This window comes from Buteo buteo, unplaced genomic scaffold, assembly GCF_964188355.1.
Source record: "Buteo buteo unplaced genomic scaffold, bButBut1.hap1.1 HAP1_SCAFFOLD_234, whole genome shotgun sequence".
Lineage (NCBI taxonomy): Eukaryota > Metazoa > Chordata > Aves > Accipitriformes > Accipitridae > Buteo > Buteo buteo.
Window position 1 is genome coordinate 1 of NW_027439398.1, and position 17,833 is coordinate 17,833.

At 41.4% G+C, this 17,833-nt stretch overlaps 1 protein-coding gene across 1 annotated transcript in view; it reads left to right on the forward strand.

Annotated features, from left to right (window-relative positions):
- Positions 1-75: 75 nt before the first annotated feature.
- LOC142028275 (protein ELYS-like) overlaps positions 76-17,833 on the forward strand; it is a gene marked incomplete at its 5' end in the record, with an annotated part of 37,184 nt that continues 19,426 nt past the window's right edge. The window contains 18 exons of the mRNA XM_075022233.1: positions 76-241; positions 1,172-1,256; positions 3,316-3,466; positions 6,002-6,134; positions 6,222-6,403; positions 6,881-6,942; positions 7,857-7,985; positions 10,091-10,181; positions 10,269-10,358; positions 10,521-10,661; positions 11,448-11,552; positions 12,300-12,393; positions 13,927-14,050; positions 14,163-14,219; positions 15,404-15,550; positions 16,288-16,475; positions 16,648-16,792; positions 16,886-17,017. Of these exons, the coding sequence (XP_074878334.1) occupies positions 76-241; positions 1,172-1,256; positions 3,316-3,466; positions 6,002-6,134; positions 6,222-6,403; positions 6,881-6,942; positions 7,857-7,985; positions 10,091-10,181; positions 10,269-10,358; positions 10,521-10,661; positions 11,448-11,552; positions 12,300-12,393; positions 13,927-14,050; positions 14,163-14,219; positions 15,404-15,550; positions 16,288-16,475; positions 16,648-16,792; positions 16,886-17,017 (2,222 nt within the window). The remainder of the gene's footprint in view (positions 242-1,171; positions 1,257-3,315; positions 3,467-6,001; positions 6,135-6,221; positions 6,404-6,880; positions 6,943-7,856; positions 7,986-10,090; positions 10,182-10,268; positions 10,359-10,520; positions 10,662-11,447; positions 11,553-12,299; positions 12,394-13,926; positions 14,051-14,162; positions 14,220-15,403; positions 15,551-16,287; positions 16,476-16,647; positions 16,793-16,885; positions 17,018-17,833) is intronic.

Here is a 17,833-nt window from a genome sequence, read left to right on the forward strand (position 1 = left end):
TCTACAAACAGTTAGGGCTCATTGTAGGCTCACAGGTTTTTATTTTTCTCTCTTTTCCCCTTTTCCTTTTTTTTTTTTCATTTTTTCTTTCTTTTTTTTTTTTTTTTTTTTCCCAACCATGTAGGCACCACTCTCAGCTTGAAGGAGGAAGGATTCCTGTCTATGCTGTTACTTTTCAGGAGCCTGAGAATGATCCTCGCAATTGTTGCTACTTGTGGGCTGTTCAGTCTACACAAGAAAGGTGAATAAAAAGTTACTATAAGCCACTGAATGCATTTAAATTTTTTTGTATCTTTGTTCACATACCGTTGATACATGTATATTTGTTTTGTTTATGTAGCTGTGCAGGAGATTCTCTCAGGTGTGGAAGGTGTTAAGCTTACACTGCAATTTTTACAGGATTTAACAGATGTGAAGAGGGACCTACTAGTGCCTACCTTCTGAAAGAAGGCAAAGCAACAGTGGCTGTATCTTTGTGCTTGCATTCTTACACGATTTCCTTTGTTTCTTGAGGACTGCTTCACGATTTGTTTGGTACTTGCACCATGGTATGAAAATACCATTCAAAGTAGTTGGGGCTGCAGATCTCGAGCGCTAAACGTGCCAATATGACAGCCGGCTGCCCCTAAAGGAGGGAGGTGACAGTATTGCGGATTACCTTGTGCCAACTTGCGCGGTCTTTGGAGCCTTTGTGAGCCAGGCCAGCTCACCTGGCAGAGACCGATCCCTGTTGAGCAGCAAAGTCAATGGTTTCCTGCTGGGCTAATGACCCGAATCAGTATGTGGAAGGGTGCAGCGTGTGTATGCAAGAGAGGGGCTGGAACTTTGGTGGGAAGGGAAGGGAAGGGGAGAAAGATCTCTCTCTTTCAGCATCAGCAAGCTATTTAATCAGCTCAGCCGTTCACAGTGTGGCAGTCTTTTTAAGTTTGACTTTAAAGCAACAATTTGTAGTCCGTACAACATATTAAAGCTTTCAAATTGTATGGTTAGCATTTGCCCCTGAAGCTGTTAGTGTCCAAATGTCCTCCTTTGCACGTGACCAGTTATCTGATGGTTTGGGAAGTGGTGTTTTTCTTTTCAGCAAGAAAACATCAGTCTAGATCTAATAAAATGATAACAAGGCCTCTAAAGCAGCTTTGTAATCAAATGTCCTAATTTCTACCTTTTTCAGTGAAGGTGACGTCGTGAGTTTACATCTGTTGCAGTTAGCATTTGGTGACAGAAAACGCTTGGCCCCAGGACAAGTCATGTATGAGGTAAGGCGTGCACGTATGTGAAAAGATGAAAATAGTGATTTTGTCTATGTGAGTATCAGTGAAGTTGTCAGGGGTGATTTTTACCATCAAAATTCAGAGGTGACTGAAACCCCAATCTTTTGCTGAGTCTTCTTGGGCATGTTTTATGCTGCTGCATCTCTTGTAGTGCTCTAAGCACTTTGGCAGGTCGACAGGAGAAAGATGCTTTAATCGTTCTCCAGTTTCACTTTTGAAATTCTGCTTTGCTTTATCCTCTTTTAAAAGTTATTTGTAGCTACAGTCTTAGCAGTGGCAAAGACCTTGTACTGTGTGCTGCTTTGGAAGAAAACCCAGTCGTCGATATCCATTCCTCGCGTGGCTACTTTGTTCTGTCTCAACGCTTTAATGTTAAAATGGGGGACCTTTTACTATTTGGCAATGCTTTGCCTTGGTCATCTTCTTTTCCTGAAAAAGGTGTGACGAGTGTCAGATTTCACCTCAGAGGGTTGAAATGTTTCAGCAGCTTTGAAAAATGGGTCTGCTAAAATTTCCGGTTTTAAAAAAAAGCACACAAAGTGATTAAATAATGTGGTTTGCGTTTGTGACCTGAGAAAGCTGTGGTGTCGCTAGTGTGAGACTTTTAACCCTCTACAGACAGTGCAACCAGTAATACATTCACAGGCTTCTAAGAGGTGTCAGGCACCAGTCTCTGCCTTTGAGATATTTTACTCCCCTGCTGTTCCTGCGTTCCTGTGATGAGCGTTGTGCAAGGTTGAAACAGGAACCAATCTCACAAGGTAGTTGAAGAGAGAACAAAACAGCTGGACCTCTGGGGGGAAAAGTCAGGTTCTTCAGCTAGCTTCCAGATGAGCCACTTACACATGTAGCTTCATACCAAGACTTGCTAACACCTCCTGCCAAAAAAACCCCCCAACAACTCCCACCCCCCGGAAACAAACCCAGAAGAAGCATTAGTACAGGATCTGTGTTCTACAGAGGACACTTGGAGTGTCGGAATACTTCCCTGTAGCCACAGATTGGTCAGTACTACATGACTGTCTGCCTGCGTGACTGGCTGAGTCAAGTTTCTTGTCCGTCTTCCGTGGCAGAAAATTTAAGAGTTGTTCCCAATTGCCAGGCCAAATTGGAGGAAAGGAGGAGGAATCTACTGTTGACCCTTGTTCGTTGAAGAGAGTTCACAGAAGCTTGAAAGAAAGCTTGAAATCTAGTGCATCCGGCCATGGTCATGGAGCGCACCTTGACATTTGTCCTGCATGATGCTTGCAGGTGGATAGAGTATGCAGCCCCCACGTCCACATCAGAGTCTGACGAGTGCATCTCATTTGAAAACTGTCTTCAGATTTTACGGGTCAATAAAGTCATTATTTAACATCTTCCACGCAGTGGAGTTCCTTAACTTAGATTTGCTTGCCCCAGTGGAGAATTTAAAATACGCTGTTTTGCTTCAGAAGTTGTCTTCGGCAGGAATTGTTTGATATCTTTTTTCCCTTCCCCTCAGCCCTAACTTTGGGGGGGGACTGGCTCTTCACAGATGAATAAAAGTTGAAATTTCTAGCGGTTAAAATTCATCTCTAAGAGGTTGATGGAGTTGTAGTACTTTATCTGACAAAAGGGTCTTTTGGCACGGTGGACCTGTTCAGGACATCTTTTATTATAAACTGTGTTTGGTGATTATTCCTTCTGTAATAAAAATGGGATTCTTTGCTTACGCTTCGCGCTAGTTTTTCAAAGAGATGGTTTAGATTTTCCTGTCTACTCTGCACATGTCTGTTATTTCCAAAGTTACTTGATAAAGTAGAATGAACTGTGCATACTGCAGAGCAAATTTTAGCGAGGGAAATGCTAAATTCTGAAAATGTGCAAAGCCCGTTACTATTTGACGCTTCATTCTCTTGCATGTCAGATGTAGTTTCTATTTGCCATCAGAAATAAGCTCATGGGAAATATACGGTACAATATGCATATTATATTATACATATATACATTCTTTCACATTTAGCTATAATGTATGTTTTTATCTCAAAATGACCTTTTCTCTCTCCTTTTATTTTTTCCCCAGGGTCTGGAATACTGTGTCGAAAGATACAGCTTAGGTCTCACAGGTGGAGTCTTTCCCTTGAGCGGGCAGGCCAGAGATATTAAATTACTTAGCTGTCAGACTGTAGAAAAACTTCCCAAACGTGTCGACGGAGAGGATAGCGTTAATGCAGGTTTGTTCTAATGTCCCTGTTTGGTTATTCTAAAATAAGTAGTTTTGGAATCTAAGCAATGAATGCTGTTCTGTACCCCAGTCTGTGAGTCTTGAATACCTTTACAGACTAGCTTGTTGGGCTTATTTAAAAAAAATAAATGGGTGCTTAAGTTATATGGGACTTCTTTAAAGGAAAAAATAAGTTGTGTTTTATGCTTGCTGACATGCTATAGCGATGTATGGTGGGGTCACCTGCATGAAGCTTGTCAGTCGTTCTATTCCTCCAGCTGTCGTCTTTGAACAGTAAGATGATGCTCCCCATTGCTTAGGAGTGTTACCTGAATTTTTCTTTCCCTGTTCCAACCTATGTCTGCATCTGCATCCAGCTGGTGGCCGGTCACAAGTGGTGTTCCCCAGGGCTCGGTATTGGGGCCAGTTCTGTTTAATATCTCTGTCAATGATCCGGACGAGGGGATTGAGTGCACCCTCAGTAAGTTTGCAGATGACACCAAGTTGGGTGGGAGTGTTGATCTGCTTGAGGGTCTACAGAGGCTCTGTGGAGGGATCTGGACAGGCTGGCTCAATGGGCCAAGGCCAACTGTATGAAGTTCATCAAGGCTAAATGCCAGGTCCTGCTCTTGGGTCACAAGAACCCCATGCAACACTACAGGCTTGGGAAAGAGTGGCTGGAAAGCTGCCTGGCTTTGGGCCCCTCGCTACAAGAAAGACATTGAGGTGCTGGAGCGCATCCAAAGAAGGGCAACAGAGCTGGTGAAGGGTCTGGAGAACAAGTCTTACGGGGGTGGCTGAGGGAACTGGGGTTGTTTAGCCTGGAGAAAAGGAGGCTGAGGGGAGACCTTACCACTCCCCCCAAGTACCTGAAAGGAGGCTGTAGCGAGGTGTAGTGTTGGTCTCTTCTCCCAGGTAGCAAGTGATAGGACGACAGGAAATGGCCTCAAGTTGCGCCTGGGGAGGTTCAGGTTGGGTATTAGGAAAAATTTCTTCACTGACTGTGTTACAAAGCATTGGAACAGGCTGCCCGGGGTTGAGTCGCCATCCCTGGAGGTATTTAAAAGACAGGGAGATGTGGCGCTTAGGGACGTGGTTTGGTGGTGGACTTGGCAGTTGGCTTTAGGGTTGGGCTCAATGAACATAAAGGTCTTTTCCAACCTAAGCAACTCTACGATTCTGTGATCTGCCTGTCCATTTCTTCCTCTCTAAATCTAATAGGTTCCTACACCTGCAAGTTCTTAAAGCAATAGCTTTCCTTGTCCATATACACAGTTAAAACTCTTACGAAGTCTTTCATTATCTTGCAGTAATTAAATGTCCCTCTCTGGGTTTACAAATTCACTTATGTTCTGACCCTATTTTTGAGCCTGCTGCAGTGATAACTTCCATGGCCCTTTGTTTTGACTGCATTATTCACCTTCCCTCTCTTCTGACTGGCCTTTACTGATGTATGATGTTTGCAAAGAAGACACTTGCATGATCTTTCTAGGCTACTTCTGTTTATCATCTTTGACTTAGTCCTGAAGCGGCAACTTGCATCTCTTTTGTGATGCCATCCTCTATCAACAGTGTGTCAAAATCGAACAAAAACACCTTTGGATTTTCTCCACTTGTGTCACGTTTCTGAGGAGAGTGCCTCCTAAAAGCTTGTTAAAAACAAACACACACCACCACTCCACCACACCCGAAAAAAAAACCCCAAACCAAAATAAGAACAACAAACCCCCTTTCTGTCTCCTTTTTATGAAGCATGAGGCATGGAGAAATACCTGTAATTTCTCGGATGGTTTCTAATTAGCTTTCATTCAGAATCTGTTTGAGTTAAGTTCTAGGCACACATGAGCTGCTGTTGGATGTGGGTTGAGGCTAGCAAAGAAGCTGTCTTCTGAATTATGAAAATAATTGGTATCTTCAAAGGCACTTGCAGCAGCTACAAAACGGAAGCGGCACAGATGTTCACAATGAAACATAGTAAAGTGTGTGAGGATCCCTAAACGTAATGATGAATTCAGCAGAGAACAGAGAAACCTTTTGCCAAACAAACTGTCGCCTTCTTCCTTACTCTACTAGGGTAAATGATATACCACATCCTTTGCTTACATCTGGAGAATGCGTTCTCCCCAGAGAAGACAAACCATTCCACTTATTGAGAGAACTGGAGTATAACATTGTGAATGTTTTATGTTAAAATCTTTGTTCCAATTTCCCGTTTGTTGGGTTTGGGTTTTTTGTATTTATTTTGTGTGATAATTGTGTTCGTTCATTCTGAATGTGCTGGAAAGGAGCTATTCTTAAAACCTGTAATTGAGTCCGATCTGGAAATTAGTAGTGCCTGCTGAGTGATACCAGAAGAAGGGGCAGTATGACTGAAACCTGTCACAGAGATGTTTGCTATTCCGTAAATTTTTTTTGTTGTTCTCAGTGAGTGTTGTGCTTTGTGAGTGATATAACAGAATTAAGCCAAAATAGGAAGTGGTGTTTTAAACATATCAGCTATAGCGTTATTTTCTACAAACAAGAAACAATGTCTTGTCTTTTACAGTAATATCGCCTGACACCAGTGTATCAATCTTCAGCTGGCAAGTGAATACATGTGGTCAGGGAAAACCATCTGCTTACTTGGGTGTATTTGACATTAATCGCTGGTATCGTGCTCAAATGCCAGATTCACTAAGGTATATTTTTATTAAGTTGTTTTCAATATCCCTACAAATCAATCATTTGGAAGTCGGTGTTTAGCTTATGCACTTGCTTGCTTTCAGGCCAGAAGAACTCCTTCATGATTGCCCCTATTTTGCGTTGTGGTCACTGGATACTGTAATAAGCATGACTTCTCCAAACCCCATTTTGGATATTCTGGTACACGAGCGGAGTCTAAGTCAGGGAGTTCCTCTTTCTCGTCCACCACCTGAGCAGTTTTTTCATCCAAGCTCCTACAATTTTGGTAGGTATTTCACTGCTTTTGATAGTGATAAGCTTAAAGTGAGGTCAAATGCCATTTATTGGTTCTCCTGTTCATTGTTTGTCACTCAAACCCCATCTGAAACCAAAAAGCCCCAAACGCCCACAAGCCCAACCCTTGATTACGTTGTACTAACAAGGTGTTTAACACTGTGACACATATCTGACAGTCTGCTGAGTTTTGGGTTGTGGTGCTTTTGTAATGTAGCCTGTGAAGGGGTGATGGTCATCAAATGAAATGACGTTGAACTGAAGCTCAGAGCAGAGCACCTTGATAGCACTAGAGATAAAATTGCTACACGCAGTAATTCTTTTCAAAAAAATAAGTTTGGAAGTGATCTGATGAAGAAAATGGGTACTCAGTTACAGCTTTCCAGATACTGCTATTTACAAAACGTAAAGTGGTCATAAGCTAAGTGCGAGAGTATGGAAGGCTGTCAAACGTTCATTGTCTCTGCAGATGGTACGTGCTTGCTGAGCTCCGGAGTTGTTCGTATGACTTGCACCGGCTTCCAGAAGGAGGTGATCTTTTACTGTATCTTTATTGAGAATGGCAAGAGATGAACCTTTCCTATGTTTTCTATTGCACTGCTTTCAGGGTCGGAGACCATTTTATGCCCATCCTGCCCATCCACATGCATGATTGCAATGGTGTCCTGCCAGTTTTATGCAAATGGTAACATTTTAGGTCCACTCTTGGGACTGTAGAACTACCACTGTCTCCTGTTGAAGCACGCTGAGGGATTGAATGTCTAGAGCGGAATACAACGTTGCTGTAGGAGCAGGAACAAAACTGTTGTGGAAGTTGGGGAAAGCTGTTACTTCTGCATTACCCATCAGTGGAACTGCCTCCATAGTCTTGAGTTAGGGTTTTGATGCCTGATTAACTTGAAAAAGGAGGGCAGAATGGAGAAAATGAAATATTACTTAACTGTTTGAGAAGAAACGATTATTTTTTTTTTCTCCCGCACTTGGCCAAATTAAAACTTCCAAGCCACTGCACAGCTTGTGACAAATAATTCTGAATTAAATTTCAGCTCGCTAAGTGTTTCCAACATAAATCAACTTCTGCACAAACAAGCACAGAAAGGGTCTTCCAAAGCGTGATTTAAAGTTGTGTGCTAGCTTTAGCTTATATAGAATACATTTTGTGTCAGTGTTCAGGGTAAAAAAAGGTCTGTGTATTGACAGAGAAGCTAGAGAATACTTAATTAAGCATTGCAAGGGCTGACCTTTTGTTTTACAGGATATTTTTTATAAACCGTAGCGGTTAGTTTGGCTGCCGTCTTTAAGACTCTACGTAGTAGTGCTTACTGATGCAAGCTTTCTAACAATTTAAGTGAACATTTTTTTTTATTTCTCTTAGCGATTATTCAGAACCTTAGTGACTGAATAATACTGCTGTCTTAATCCGTAGTTTTTGATTAATGTTTCAGGCCTTGAAATTTTTAAAGAAATGTGGTCCTTCTATAAGTGAAACCATTCACGATAGCTACAACAGGTGTCTTGTAGCTGGCTTGCTGTCTCCAAGACGCGTTGATGTCCAGCCATCCAGTTTGAGTCAGGTGAGTGCGTATCAGGGAATCAAGGGGGAAATACATCCATCTCGTCTGAGAGGGCTGTAGAGGCTACAAGACATGATAATCTGATTTTCCTATTATTCGCAAGTTGCACTGAAATGCAGGTGTTGACTTGAGTTAGCAGAAGTTATAGTATTCTTCAATCCAAACTACCGAGTTTGAGTGGGGGCAGCACTAAGAGATCTGCGTTGAGAGACCCATCTCTTAATTCCGTGCCACAGATACGCACAAGGAAGCGTGCAGGCAGTGCTGGTCATGCGCAACATAAAGCATCTTTCCCTCACAACAACCTTCACCCCATCGGTTTCTCAAAGCATTATGTTCAGTGCAGTAGCTGACTATGGGGGTGCCTCACTCGGATGCGAGCTGTTGCAAACATCAGCTTGCTGCACTAGACGTGATCGCTTGCTTCCAAGGAATTGGGCTGTGGTAAACAATTACTCTTGTCAGCTCTGCCCGACAACTTCATCACCGCTCCCCCTCATCTTCCCTTCATCAGTAGGCTTTCCTGCAGCCTCTCAAAGCAGATCTTCACCTCTGTAGCCTCGTAGCCCAATTTACTCTGCTTAGACTGCCCCCTTGTTGCTGCAACACCTGAATCGCCTTTATCTCCTGACACCCACTATCTTCTCTCTGCTTTGTCCCACCATAGTGACTCCCCCCGCCTCGTCACAGGTTTTCCACTTGCAGTGCACCAACCTTTCTCTCTCATCTGAAGAGTTTCATGAGAGACGGAGCCTTTGTGATGAACAGCCCCTCTTCACGCAGGCAGGATCTAAGCTAAACGATTAGCTAGCTAGTCGTCACACAGTGGAGCCATTAGTAGGAAGGGGAGAGCGGTCTTCTCGCTGCCCTCATCTTCCTGTCTACTGGACTGTTCACCAGATTTGTGGAAATGCGTTAAGGCAAATAACACTTCTGCACAGTGTGGTAGCTAAAAGAAGTTTCTTGGCAAGCTGCCCTAGCCCATAGACTGCTTATTTTGCAAGCCTGGCGTAGACTCTTGCATTCAAATGGGATGTTCTGATGTCAGCTCCGGTTTGGAAATAGCTTGGGCAACCAAGACGTGTTTTAATAACCTTTGCTGAATTGTGGCCATATCATTCAGAGACTTGTTATGCATTTGAGCAGGGATTTCTTTTGAAAGTTAGTAAGACAAATTTCAGAATTAGGGTCGAGAAGCTGGGTTTGGAGTTTTGTTTGCCACCGTAAGTAGTATCTGGTGTGTTTCCTTGTCTGAAACCCATTTTCAGAAAAAGATGGACATATCATGTGTGTATTCTAATGTGTAGAAATTGCTTTGAATGTAATGATTTTGCCTAGAAGGGAAAGCTACTTTTGAATGTGTTTAAAAAAAAACACATTAAAAAAACAAACAAAGAAAAAAACAAAAAGAAAGAAGTAAAATTTTGTGAAGGGTCATTTCACCTGAAAGAAGTAATCACACCACCAGCTGAAATAAGCTGCTACTTAATAATCGCACGTCTGTGCATAGCTGTGCATTATCCTTCTCAAGGATTACCACTGCATTATAATACAGTATTTGAGCAGCCTACAATTTAAACCTATTAGAATTTAAATGTGTCACGTCTTTTTCTGTCATTTTAGAAAATGGTAAAGTTTTGGGTGTCTGAACTGCTTCATGTCTTCAGAGTCTAGGAAGCTGCTTGCCCTTAGCTTCCCCGTTTCCGTGCAAGCGTTGCACCGTTGTCTTTGCTCTGTCCCCTTCACGCATTCCTGATGGCAAACTTCTACGTGCAAAATGCGTGACGGGTATTAGCAGAGGATGTTACCGGAAATAGTTGGAACTCGGTAAACTGAGACTATACTGCAGAGGCATGCAAATAAAGGTTAGAATCAGCCTTCAGTAAGTTGAAATGTTAGAGGGAAAGTTTAACGTGTTTCTCAGACCAACAAGCAGTGCAGCCTGTGGCTAGAGTTAAGAAAAGGAATGTGGAATTAGCTGCGTGTGTACTAGTGGACTGTGTGATGTCTGAATGAGTGTACAGTTAGAAACAAACGCTTGCTGTTACTGGTTCAGATATTGAAAGCATGTAAGATTCTCAGTTTATTTTGTCGGTTACGTTTAGGAGGAGCAGTTAGAAGCGGTATTGTCAGCTGCCGTCCAGACAGGTTCTTTAGAACTTCTGACTGGATGCATTAAACATTGGGCATCTGAAGGTAATACTTCTTACGTTGTTCTTACGTTATATATTTTTCTAGTTTGCAATTGTCGATTCATTTCTTTTTTGTTTTCTTTTTTTAAAGCGCAGCCAAGTTCTGCTGCTAATTTACAGTTTGTTCTTGAGTGGACACGGAAGAAAGTGATCTATGCAAAAGATGAGTTTGACCAAATATGTGAGTACTAGTGTAGTCATTCTGCCAACACAAAATGGTTCTTTCTAATTGAGCTTATTCAGGAACGTGGCGGTATATGGTACTGCACGGGGTTCTTTAAGCGTACTTTGAAGCTCTGAAATTGCTCTGAAGGCTAATGATGTAATATTTATTCTTGAAAAGGTGTTCCGCTGTTTGATGGCTCTCGCAACTTTGTTGACCCGCAGACGTTACAGTCTCTTCAGCACTGCCAGTTGCTTTGGAGCAACCTGAGCACGGTCTTAACCTGTTTTCTAACAGAAGCACAAGAGCTTACTGAAAAAGGTTTGTAATCGTATATATGAAATCTTTGGTATGTTTTACTAAGATTTGGAATTATGCTTGAGTTGTAAGTGTGGAAAGATGAGCTTCTGTTGGTTTTGATGATTGGAAGACAGCCAAATTTAGCTGGGAGAAGGGGCTGAAATCTGAGAAGTTGGGACTACCACTTAATACGCGTTGATTTCAGGGAAACAGTTGGTTGTGGAGTTCATGCAAGTGGGTAGGGGAGGCTACATTCAGCGAGAAGCTGTGTAAGCAGCTGGGTGGAGATTCCAGCAACCGGATGTGGTAGCGCTGCAAATGATTCCTTTTAATTCTTAGCTAGCAATTTATAATTGCATGCGAATGTTGTATTGCAAATTGCTAGAAAATACAAAGGAAGCACAAATGAGTAACTTGTGAAGTAAGTTACTTGAGTTTCTGTAGCTTTTTATGTTATCACTTGTCCTTGGCATATTGAGGGGAAAAGAAGACTATCCCTTTGCTACGGTAAAAATCCCCCGCTACGTGAAAAACAAATGTCTTATTCGTGAGTGTATGTAATAGTTCCGGCTTTAGGTTTTTTTTCTTTGAAGCTTTAGTGAATCTGGTTCTTTGTAGGGGTTGCTTTTTTGGTTTGGTGGTGAATGTGTTTTTTTTCTTCAAATAAGAAGGTGCCACAGAGTGAGAAATGCAAAGACCGCGATGTCTACCACGTTACTTTTATACTTTCTATTTGGGATGATGAAAGGGGGTTTGTAAAAATGAAAGGAATTGGATAACAAGAATCATCTCGTGCCTTTTTTTCAGGTTTTACAGACTTGACAAACAAGCAGGTGGTAACTGGCCTCCTTTCTTTGTATGCACGAGTGGTCATCTGGTTCTGTCGATCCAGTCTCCTTCCAGAGGGTTTAGGTAAGCATGAACTGTAATACATTTGTAACAGGGAGACTATCCAGTAAGTGATTCTGATGAACACATGCTTAGCCATGTTTTTGTAAATGTTTTGTCAGTGCTGAAGTTGTGCTGGTGAAATGGAGATTTTACTGTTTTTTTCAAATACCTAGTGTAGAATAATGCAAGCAGTTTCTTTCCTGGATGTTCCTTAGAAAGAGCAATAAGCCTCTGACTTGAAGGAGTTGCTTGTGTCCACAGCTTGCAAGACTTGGGATTTGAAACAAATTACTATTACACAACAAATCCTGGAATGCTTGTTTTTACAGCAAAGGCATTACCTGCGTGTTTGGAACTTTTTATTCATTGCCTGAGGAAAAAATACACCTCGGCAATACTTCTTTATTTGGGTGGATTATAAAGTCTATTGTCAGCCTTCATTGTCTCACAAATGCTCACATGACATGTTTAAGAAACCATTCCCTTTGAGAATTGTCCTTTCTGTAGTGAGCTTCTGCTTACAGTACGTGTTCTGAATGCTACCTCAATTGTAAACTTGAAATGGCACTTGAGAGAAGAAGGAGTTGAGTCTTGTGTCTCACCGCTCCGTTAGCAAAGGCAGAAAGAGGATTGGCTTCTTTCAAAGTGGGAGGCTTGCCTGTGCTTCTTGATGCTTAGCTCGTATGATCTTCTGTCTTTTTAGTCAAACGTTTTAGTTTCAACATGTGATATTGCTTCTTTAACTTGCTTTTACTTTATTGCCTGTAGATGATGATGCGCGTTTGGGTAGACCTTTCTACAATTACCCTCTGATTCAGAGCTACTACACTGGTCATCGACAGAAACTTGAGCGTTTATCAAGGTGAGCCTTACAGGAGAACTCGAGAACACTTCCACTGCGAAATCAGAAGTGGCAGTGAGTGAGTGGCTTTGCTATCAACAGTTGGTATTTGCTCTGCTTAATGCAGTTGCCGGCAATCCTCTCCGCTTCAGTGATGCATGCGTTCTCTTGAACACGGAGGTTACTTTCCTGTGTTACAACATTTGTGTATACCTCTGCTTAGTACCATTTGTTGGCATCATCGTTTCTTGGTAGCGTACTTAATCCAGCGGCCAATCTGTATCATTTGGTACTACTGAAAAAGGTCATGTGTTCAGGAGAGGGTCAGCGATCTCCCGTTCAGCAAAGCACGGTGTTCACAGAACAGGTGTTTTGGACAGAGAAGAAAGCCAGTTTTAAACCCAAACCAAACCTCATCTCGTTTATTGACTAGCGAGCAAGGGTAATAACTGTATTGGCCTAAATCACAAGTACATTTGTGTGATTTAATGAGATAGTCAGAGTTCGATGTAGTTGGCACACCTAGCACTCTACTGGCTGTTGGATAAAAGTCACTTGCTGAACGTGAACTCTCTTTGCTGCGCTAGCTCACTAGCATATAGGTGATATGCCTTGGATTAGACGATAATAGATTTTTCTTTGGAAATTGTGCTGAAAACTAAATAAAGAGCTAAAGAAGCTTAGGCTATGGCACCGCAAACAAGAACAGGATGCTGCAAGATGAGTTAAGGTGCAAGCTGCGGTGTAGTAGCTATTGACTTTAAAGTTCATCTTACTTAGCTTACTTCTCAAGTAACTTCCATACCGGCTCAGATGTCCCTTAGAAGCATACAACCTCCAGTGTGCTCTTTCTGCTTCTTATTATGGGGAAATTAAAGGGTAGTGTCGCAGTCAGCCAAAGATTGTGATGGACTTGTGAAGAAAGCAATTTTTAAAGCTTCACCCATCCATGGTTGTAATGGTCTGTGCACAGAAACATAAATGCTGCTTAAGATGACACTAAGCTTCACCTGTATGCTCAGCTTTCTGAAAACAACTTTTTTTCAGTAGCAAAAGTGAGCTGCTGAGAACAAAATCTGAACTTTCCGCGGTGTTGTCTTCTCACAGCTGTGTATTGGGACACTCCAACGGGAGGCATTAGACTTGCGCTAAAGAATAGTCCTGGTCTTTTGATACTGTTCCGTTTCCTCTGTTAGACAGTAGGAGAGTGGTTATTTCTGGCACATAAAAAACTTTTTTCACACTTCCTTTGTACTACAAGTAAGACAGCAAAAGAGAGAACCTGAAAACGAAAAGGTCCCTTAGTAGGGGAGCTTTCCAGGATGTCTGTTTGGAACTCCTCGAATCATTCACTATGATCTAACAAACATCTTTCACCTGACTCGGACGTTTCTTTCATGTGCGTTTCAAGTCATAATCATGCCTTTGTGTGTTTGTCACTTTCTTTGCCTCGTGGGAGCTTTTTTCTGTTTGGTTTGACTGGAGGAGATCTGTTACACTGAGAGGCTGGAATTAGTGTTTGACTCTCCAAATCCTTGCTACCTTTTGTTCCAGAGGAAAATGGGATTCTGACTGCTTGATGATTGATGGAATGGTTTCCCAGTTAGGAGACCAAGTTGAGAAGTTGTGGCGGAGAGATGAAGGAGGAACTGGGAAATACCCACCTGCTAGTTTACACGTGAGTGTTACGTTCCCTGAAAACAGCAACGAACCCCCCAAAGCCCCACCCAAAAGCCCATGATTCATGAAAGACAGGAGTTTTTAAAAAACTTTTGATTTTTCATTTTCAGGCACTGCTGGATCTCTATTTGCTAGAAGGCATTGAAGAAAGCTACAAACATGCAATTGTATCCTTTCTCGTTATTTTTACTACACCTTCAGCATACGCACATAAATGTTCTTAAATGTTTGTCACCTGCGCCTTTAATAATGTTTTTGAATTTATGCTTCCAACACAGTGCAAGTGAAAACATTTAGTTTAGAATGAAGGCGTGGACAGGAGCATTGTTTTATTTCTTTGTACCGTGGATTCTTTATGATTTTTTTTTTAATGTTTTGTTGCAAAGTCTTTTCTGACATGCGAAAACAGGTTTACTGAGAAATGTTAAAGATAAAAATCTCCCTTGGTTTTTCTCAAAACTTAGCACAGTGTTTAATTTTTTAAAGCACCCGTACCTGTAGCAAATGGCTGCTTACTAGGATGATGCAGTAATACGTGCTGCTTGAGAGCAGAAGGATTTCTAACCGGTACCTGATTTTTGCCCAATTCATCTGTCTTCCAGCCCAGATAGCAGTGCTTGCTTTTGTTCTGTTAGAAGTGCAGGCACACCGAATAAGAAAGGGAGAGAAGAGAAAAGTCATCGGGCAGAAACTTAATTTTTAAGCTGCTGAAATATACAGAATTACTTTTTGTTGTTTGCTGCCTAACCCGAGAGGGGAGCCTAGAGAGCAAGGGGTTTAAAAACGGTTGTACCCCAGAGCTGTCTTATTAGAATATGTCCCTAAAAACGGATGTCAGAAAGAGAAAATGACACTACCGATGAGTGATCCGCATACTGTTTTAAATCCAGTGTTAATCATTCAGTGCTACGTTGTCTTGTAAGGACACCTTAATTTACATTGTTCTATATACTCTGGAAATGAGGAAAAAACCAACGGTAGAATTTGTTTGCTTTAATAATTAAGCATTGGATGTTCAGGTGTTTTGAATGTCCAACTGGTAGCTCCAGTGACTAAAGAGGGAGCCTGAGTTTGTAACAACGGAAGTATTTAAGTATCTAAAGTTAACCTTTCTGAATGCCTTACAGAAATCAAAGAGTATTTCTTTGTGGCTATTTATTCAGAATGCAGTTTTGTGGTTAGGACCTGACCGTCCTCAAGTTAGAATAGCTCAAAATGGCAAGACTAATACGGCAGTATTTTCTGCTTCCTACCACTTGTATATCCTGACTTCACTGTGTTTTTCGAAACGTGATGTGATAAGTGTTTGGTCTTCCAAATTGATTAGCCTTAACTAGATACTTGATGTCAGACAATTTACTTGCTGCTAGATATCACGCGTTCCTTTCCGAATAAAACAGAGACTTCAATCGACTCCTTCCCAACTGCCTTTGCTATCCCTTGGGGACTTGTTAAGCTTGTTGAAGGTTTTTGGCTTCTAGATCACAATGATTACGAAGTAAGTACGTTACAGTTCAGTTAGACATCCCTTACAGTCCAAAGCTGTAATCTGTAAAATGATTTTAAAAAATCGGTGCTTAGCTAATAACAGGTGCTACAACATTAGAAGCCCTTTTGTCATACTGCTTCGACATCTTTAGCAATAAGTTATAATCTGAAATTCTCTTTTAGCCACTTTGACAGGAAATGGATTAAAACAAAGAAGAAATCAACTTTAATCATGCTTGATACTTGAGTTTTCAAAGCCATCCATTTAGGTTGCTTCCAGCAGACCGATGGAGCGCTTTCTCAAAGACAGTGTTTTAGGTACTTTAAATATTAAAACTATGATCATAGCAGCAAGGTTTGAGGCAGAAGACTGCAGAAGTGACTGTTCAACCTAATTCATGTTCTTTCTGATGCTGAAGGTTGTTCTTTGCCTGTCACAAAGTTAATATATCTGTTTGTCTGGGAGAATAGCTTATTATTTAGTAATGTATTTATAGAAAGTGGTGTTTGTACACAGAGATTTGGTTACTCTGGAAAAGTGTGAATTACTCCTTTTAAAACACTCGCTTTGTTCTGTATGGCTAACTGGATTATTTTTTTTGCAAATACTTGAGAATTTTTATCTACAGTAGTTAGTCATCTAAGTTTATTTGACACACGTCCACCCTTACTTAAGATACTTTTGAATGTTCTTGTGGCGTGCGTGCACGTGCATATGATAATACACCTGACCTCTAACCTCTACAGAATTCACTGGCCCTGCTCTTTCATCCAGCCACAATCAAAACTGTGTCATGGCAGCACAGGAGAATTATTCAATCCCTGATGTGCCAAGGAGAGCGTAGGCGAGCCCTCAGATACATACAGATGATGAAGCCAGCAATGTCAAGCAGCAGTGAAGTGCGGCTTTTCCTCACGGTGTTGTTGTCCAATAGGTAAAGAAACCTATCCCACCGTTTTGGCATTCCAATATTGTGAAAGGTGGAGAACAACTAATGCGAATCACCATGCCCTAAATTCCCTTTAAACTCTGAATACAGTCGTTTGGGGGCATCTTTTTGGTGATACTATTAATATTCCTTTACATCTCAAAAAATTGAATTACAGGTGCGTGGTGGAGGCTTGGGGTCTGTTGCGGCAACATGCCACCAGGTTAAACATCGAAGAGCTGTTAAAACACGTGTATGAAATCTGTCAGGAGATGGGACTAATGGAAGACTTACTGAAGCTACCTTTCACAGGCACTGAACAAGTAAGTGTGGACACGAAAAAAATCTTAATGGTCTCTTTGAAAAGAGAAGAGGCAGAATCATAACAGATTTTTGAAATGTGTTATTTCTCATAGGAGTGTTTGGAGAAGATTTTACAGAGCGATGCTGCTGTCCGGAATCTTAGATTTCCTTTAGACCACCATGTGCAGCGTGCCAACTATATCCCAGCGCTGCAGTCGAATCGTTCAATGAACGTTAATCTTACGGTAAGCGTGAAAGTTCTGTCAAGTGTGCAGGTTTCTGTTAGGTGTTACTAACCATTTTTGGTAGTAAATAAAATAAAAATCAACGCTTTGGTTTTTATACCATTCTTTGAAATACTAGGAATAAGTTTCTACACTTTCCGTTCCAGCTGAACCTAAAAGTTGAACAAAATATTTCACTACTCCAAAGCTACTGCGTGAAGTTATAAACTAAGTGTTGCAGACCATTGTTGACTCCACTTAAAATAGTTTGTTTTCATCTAAGGAATAATGGTTTAGATTGCCGAACGCTGTTTGTGTCACTCCTTTCTGTGGCATGAAGAGTATGTTGTATGTCACCTCTTGAATCTTGCACACAACTTTATTTTTCTAGCTGAGAGCAGTCTGGATGCCAATGCACAGGTAAAATCTGTGTGCTGGTTTGGTTTTCTTTTTATTTCCTCCAGTTATAGCATGAGCTCTGCGACTCCACAACTTCTGTTTTACCCCTTTGATGACAGAAATTCTTATCTAACTTCTGTTTCTCAAAACAGCCAGATTAAATTTTGCGTTTTGCGAACTTCTGTTATGAATCTGTGATACATTTTCTGTGTTCCGGAACCATAGTTTTCCAGTGGATCGCACTTATAAGGTGGTCTTGGAAGGTTTAGGTCCTGCATTTGAAAACTTTCATTTGGCCAGAAGGTGTGTGTAGGTAGCCTTTTCTTACTTGTTTTAATATTCACATCATTGCGTCCACTGTAATTTGCAGTTGCCCTGAATATTCAGTCATCTCGGACATTGGTGTTTCAGGAAAAACAAGGGAAAGCCTGCTATTTC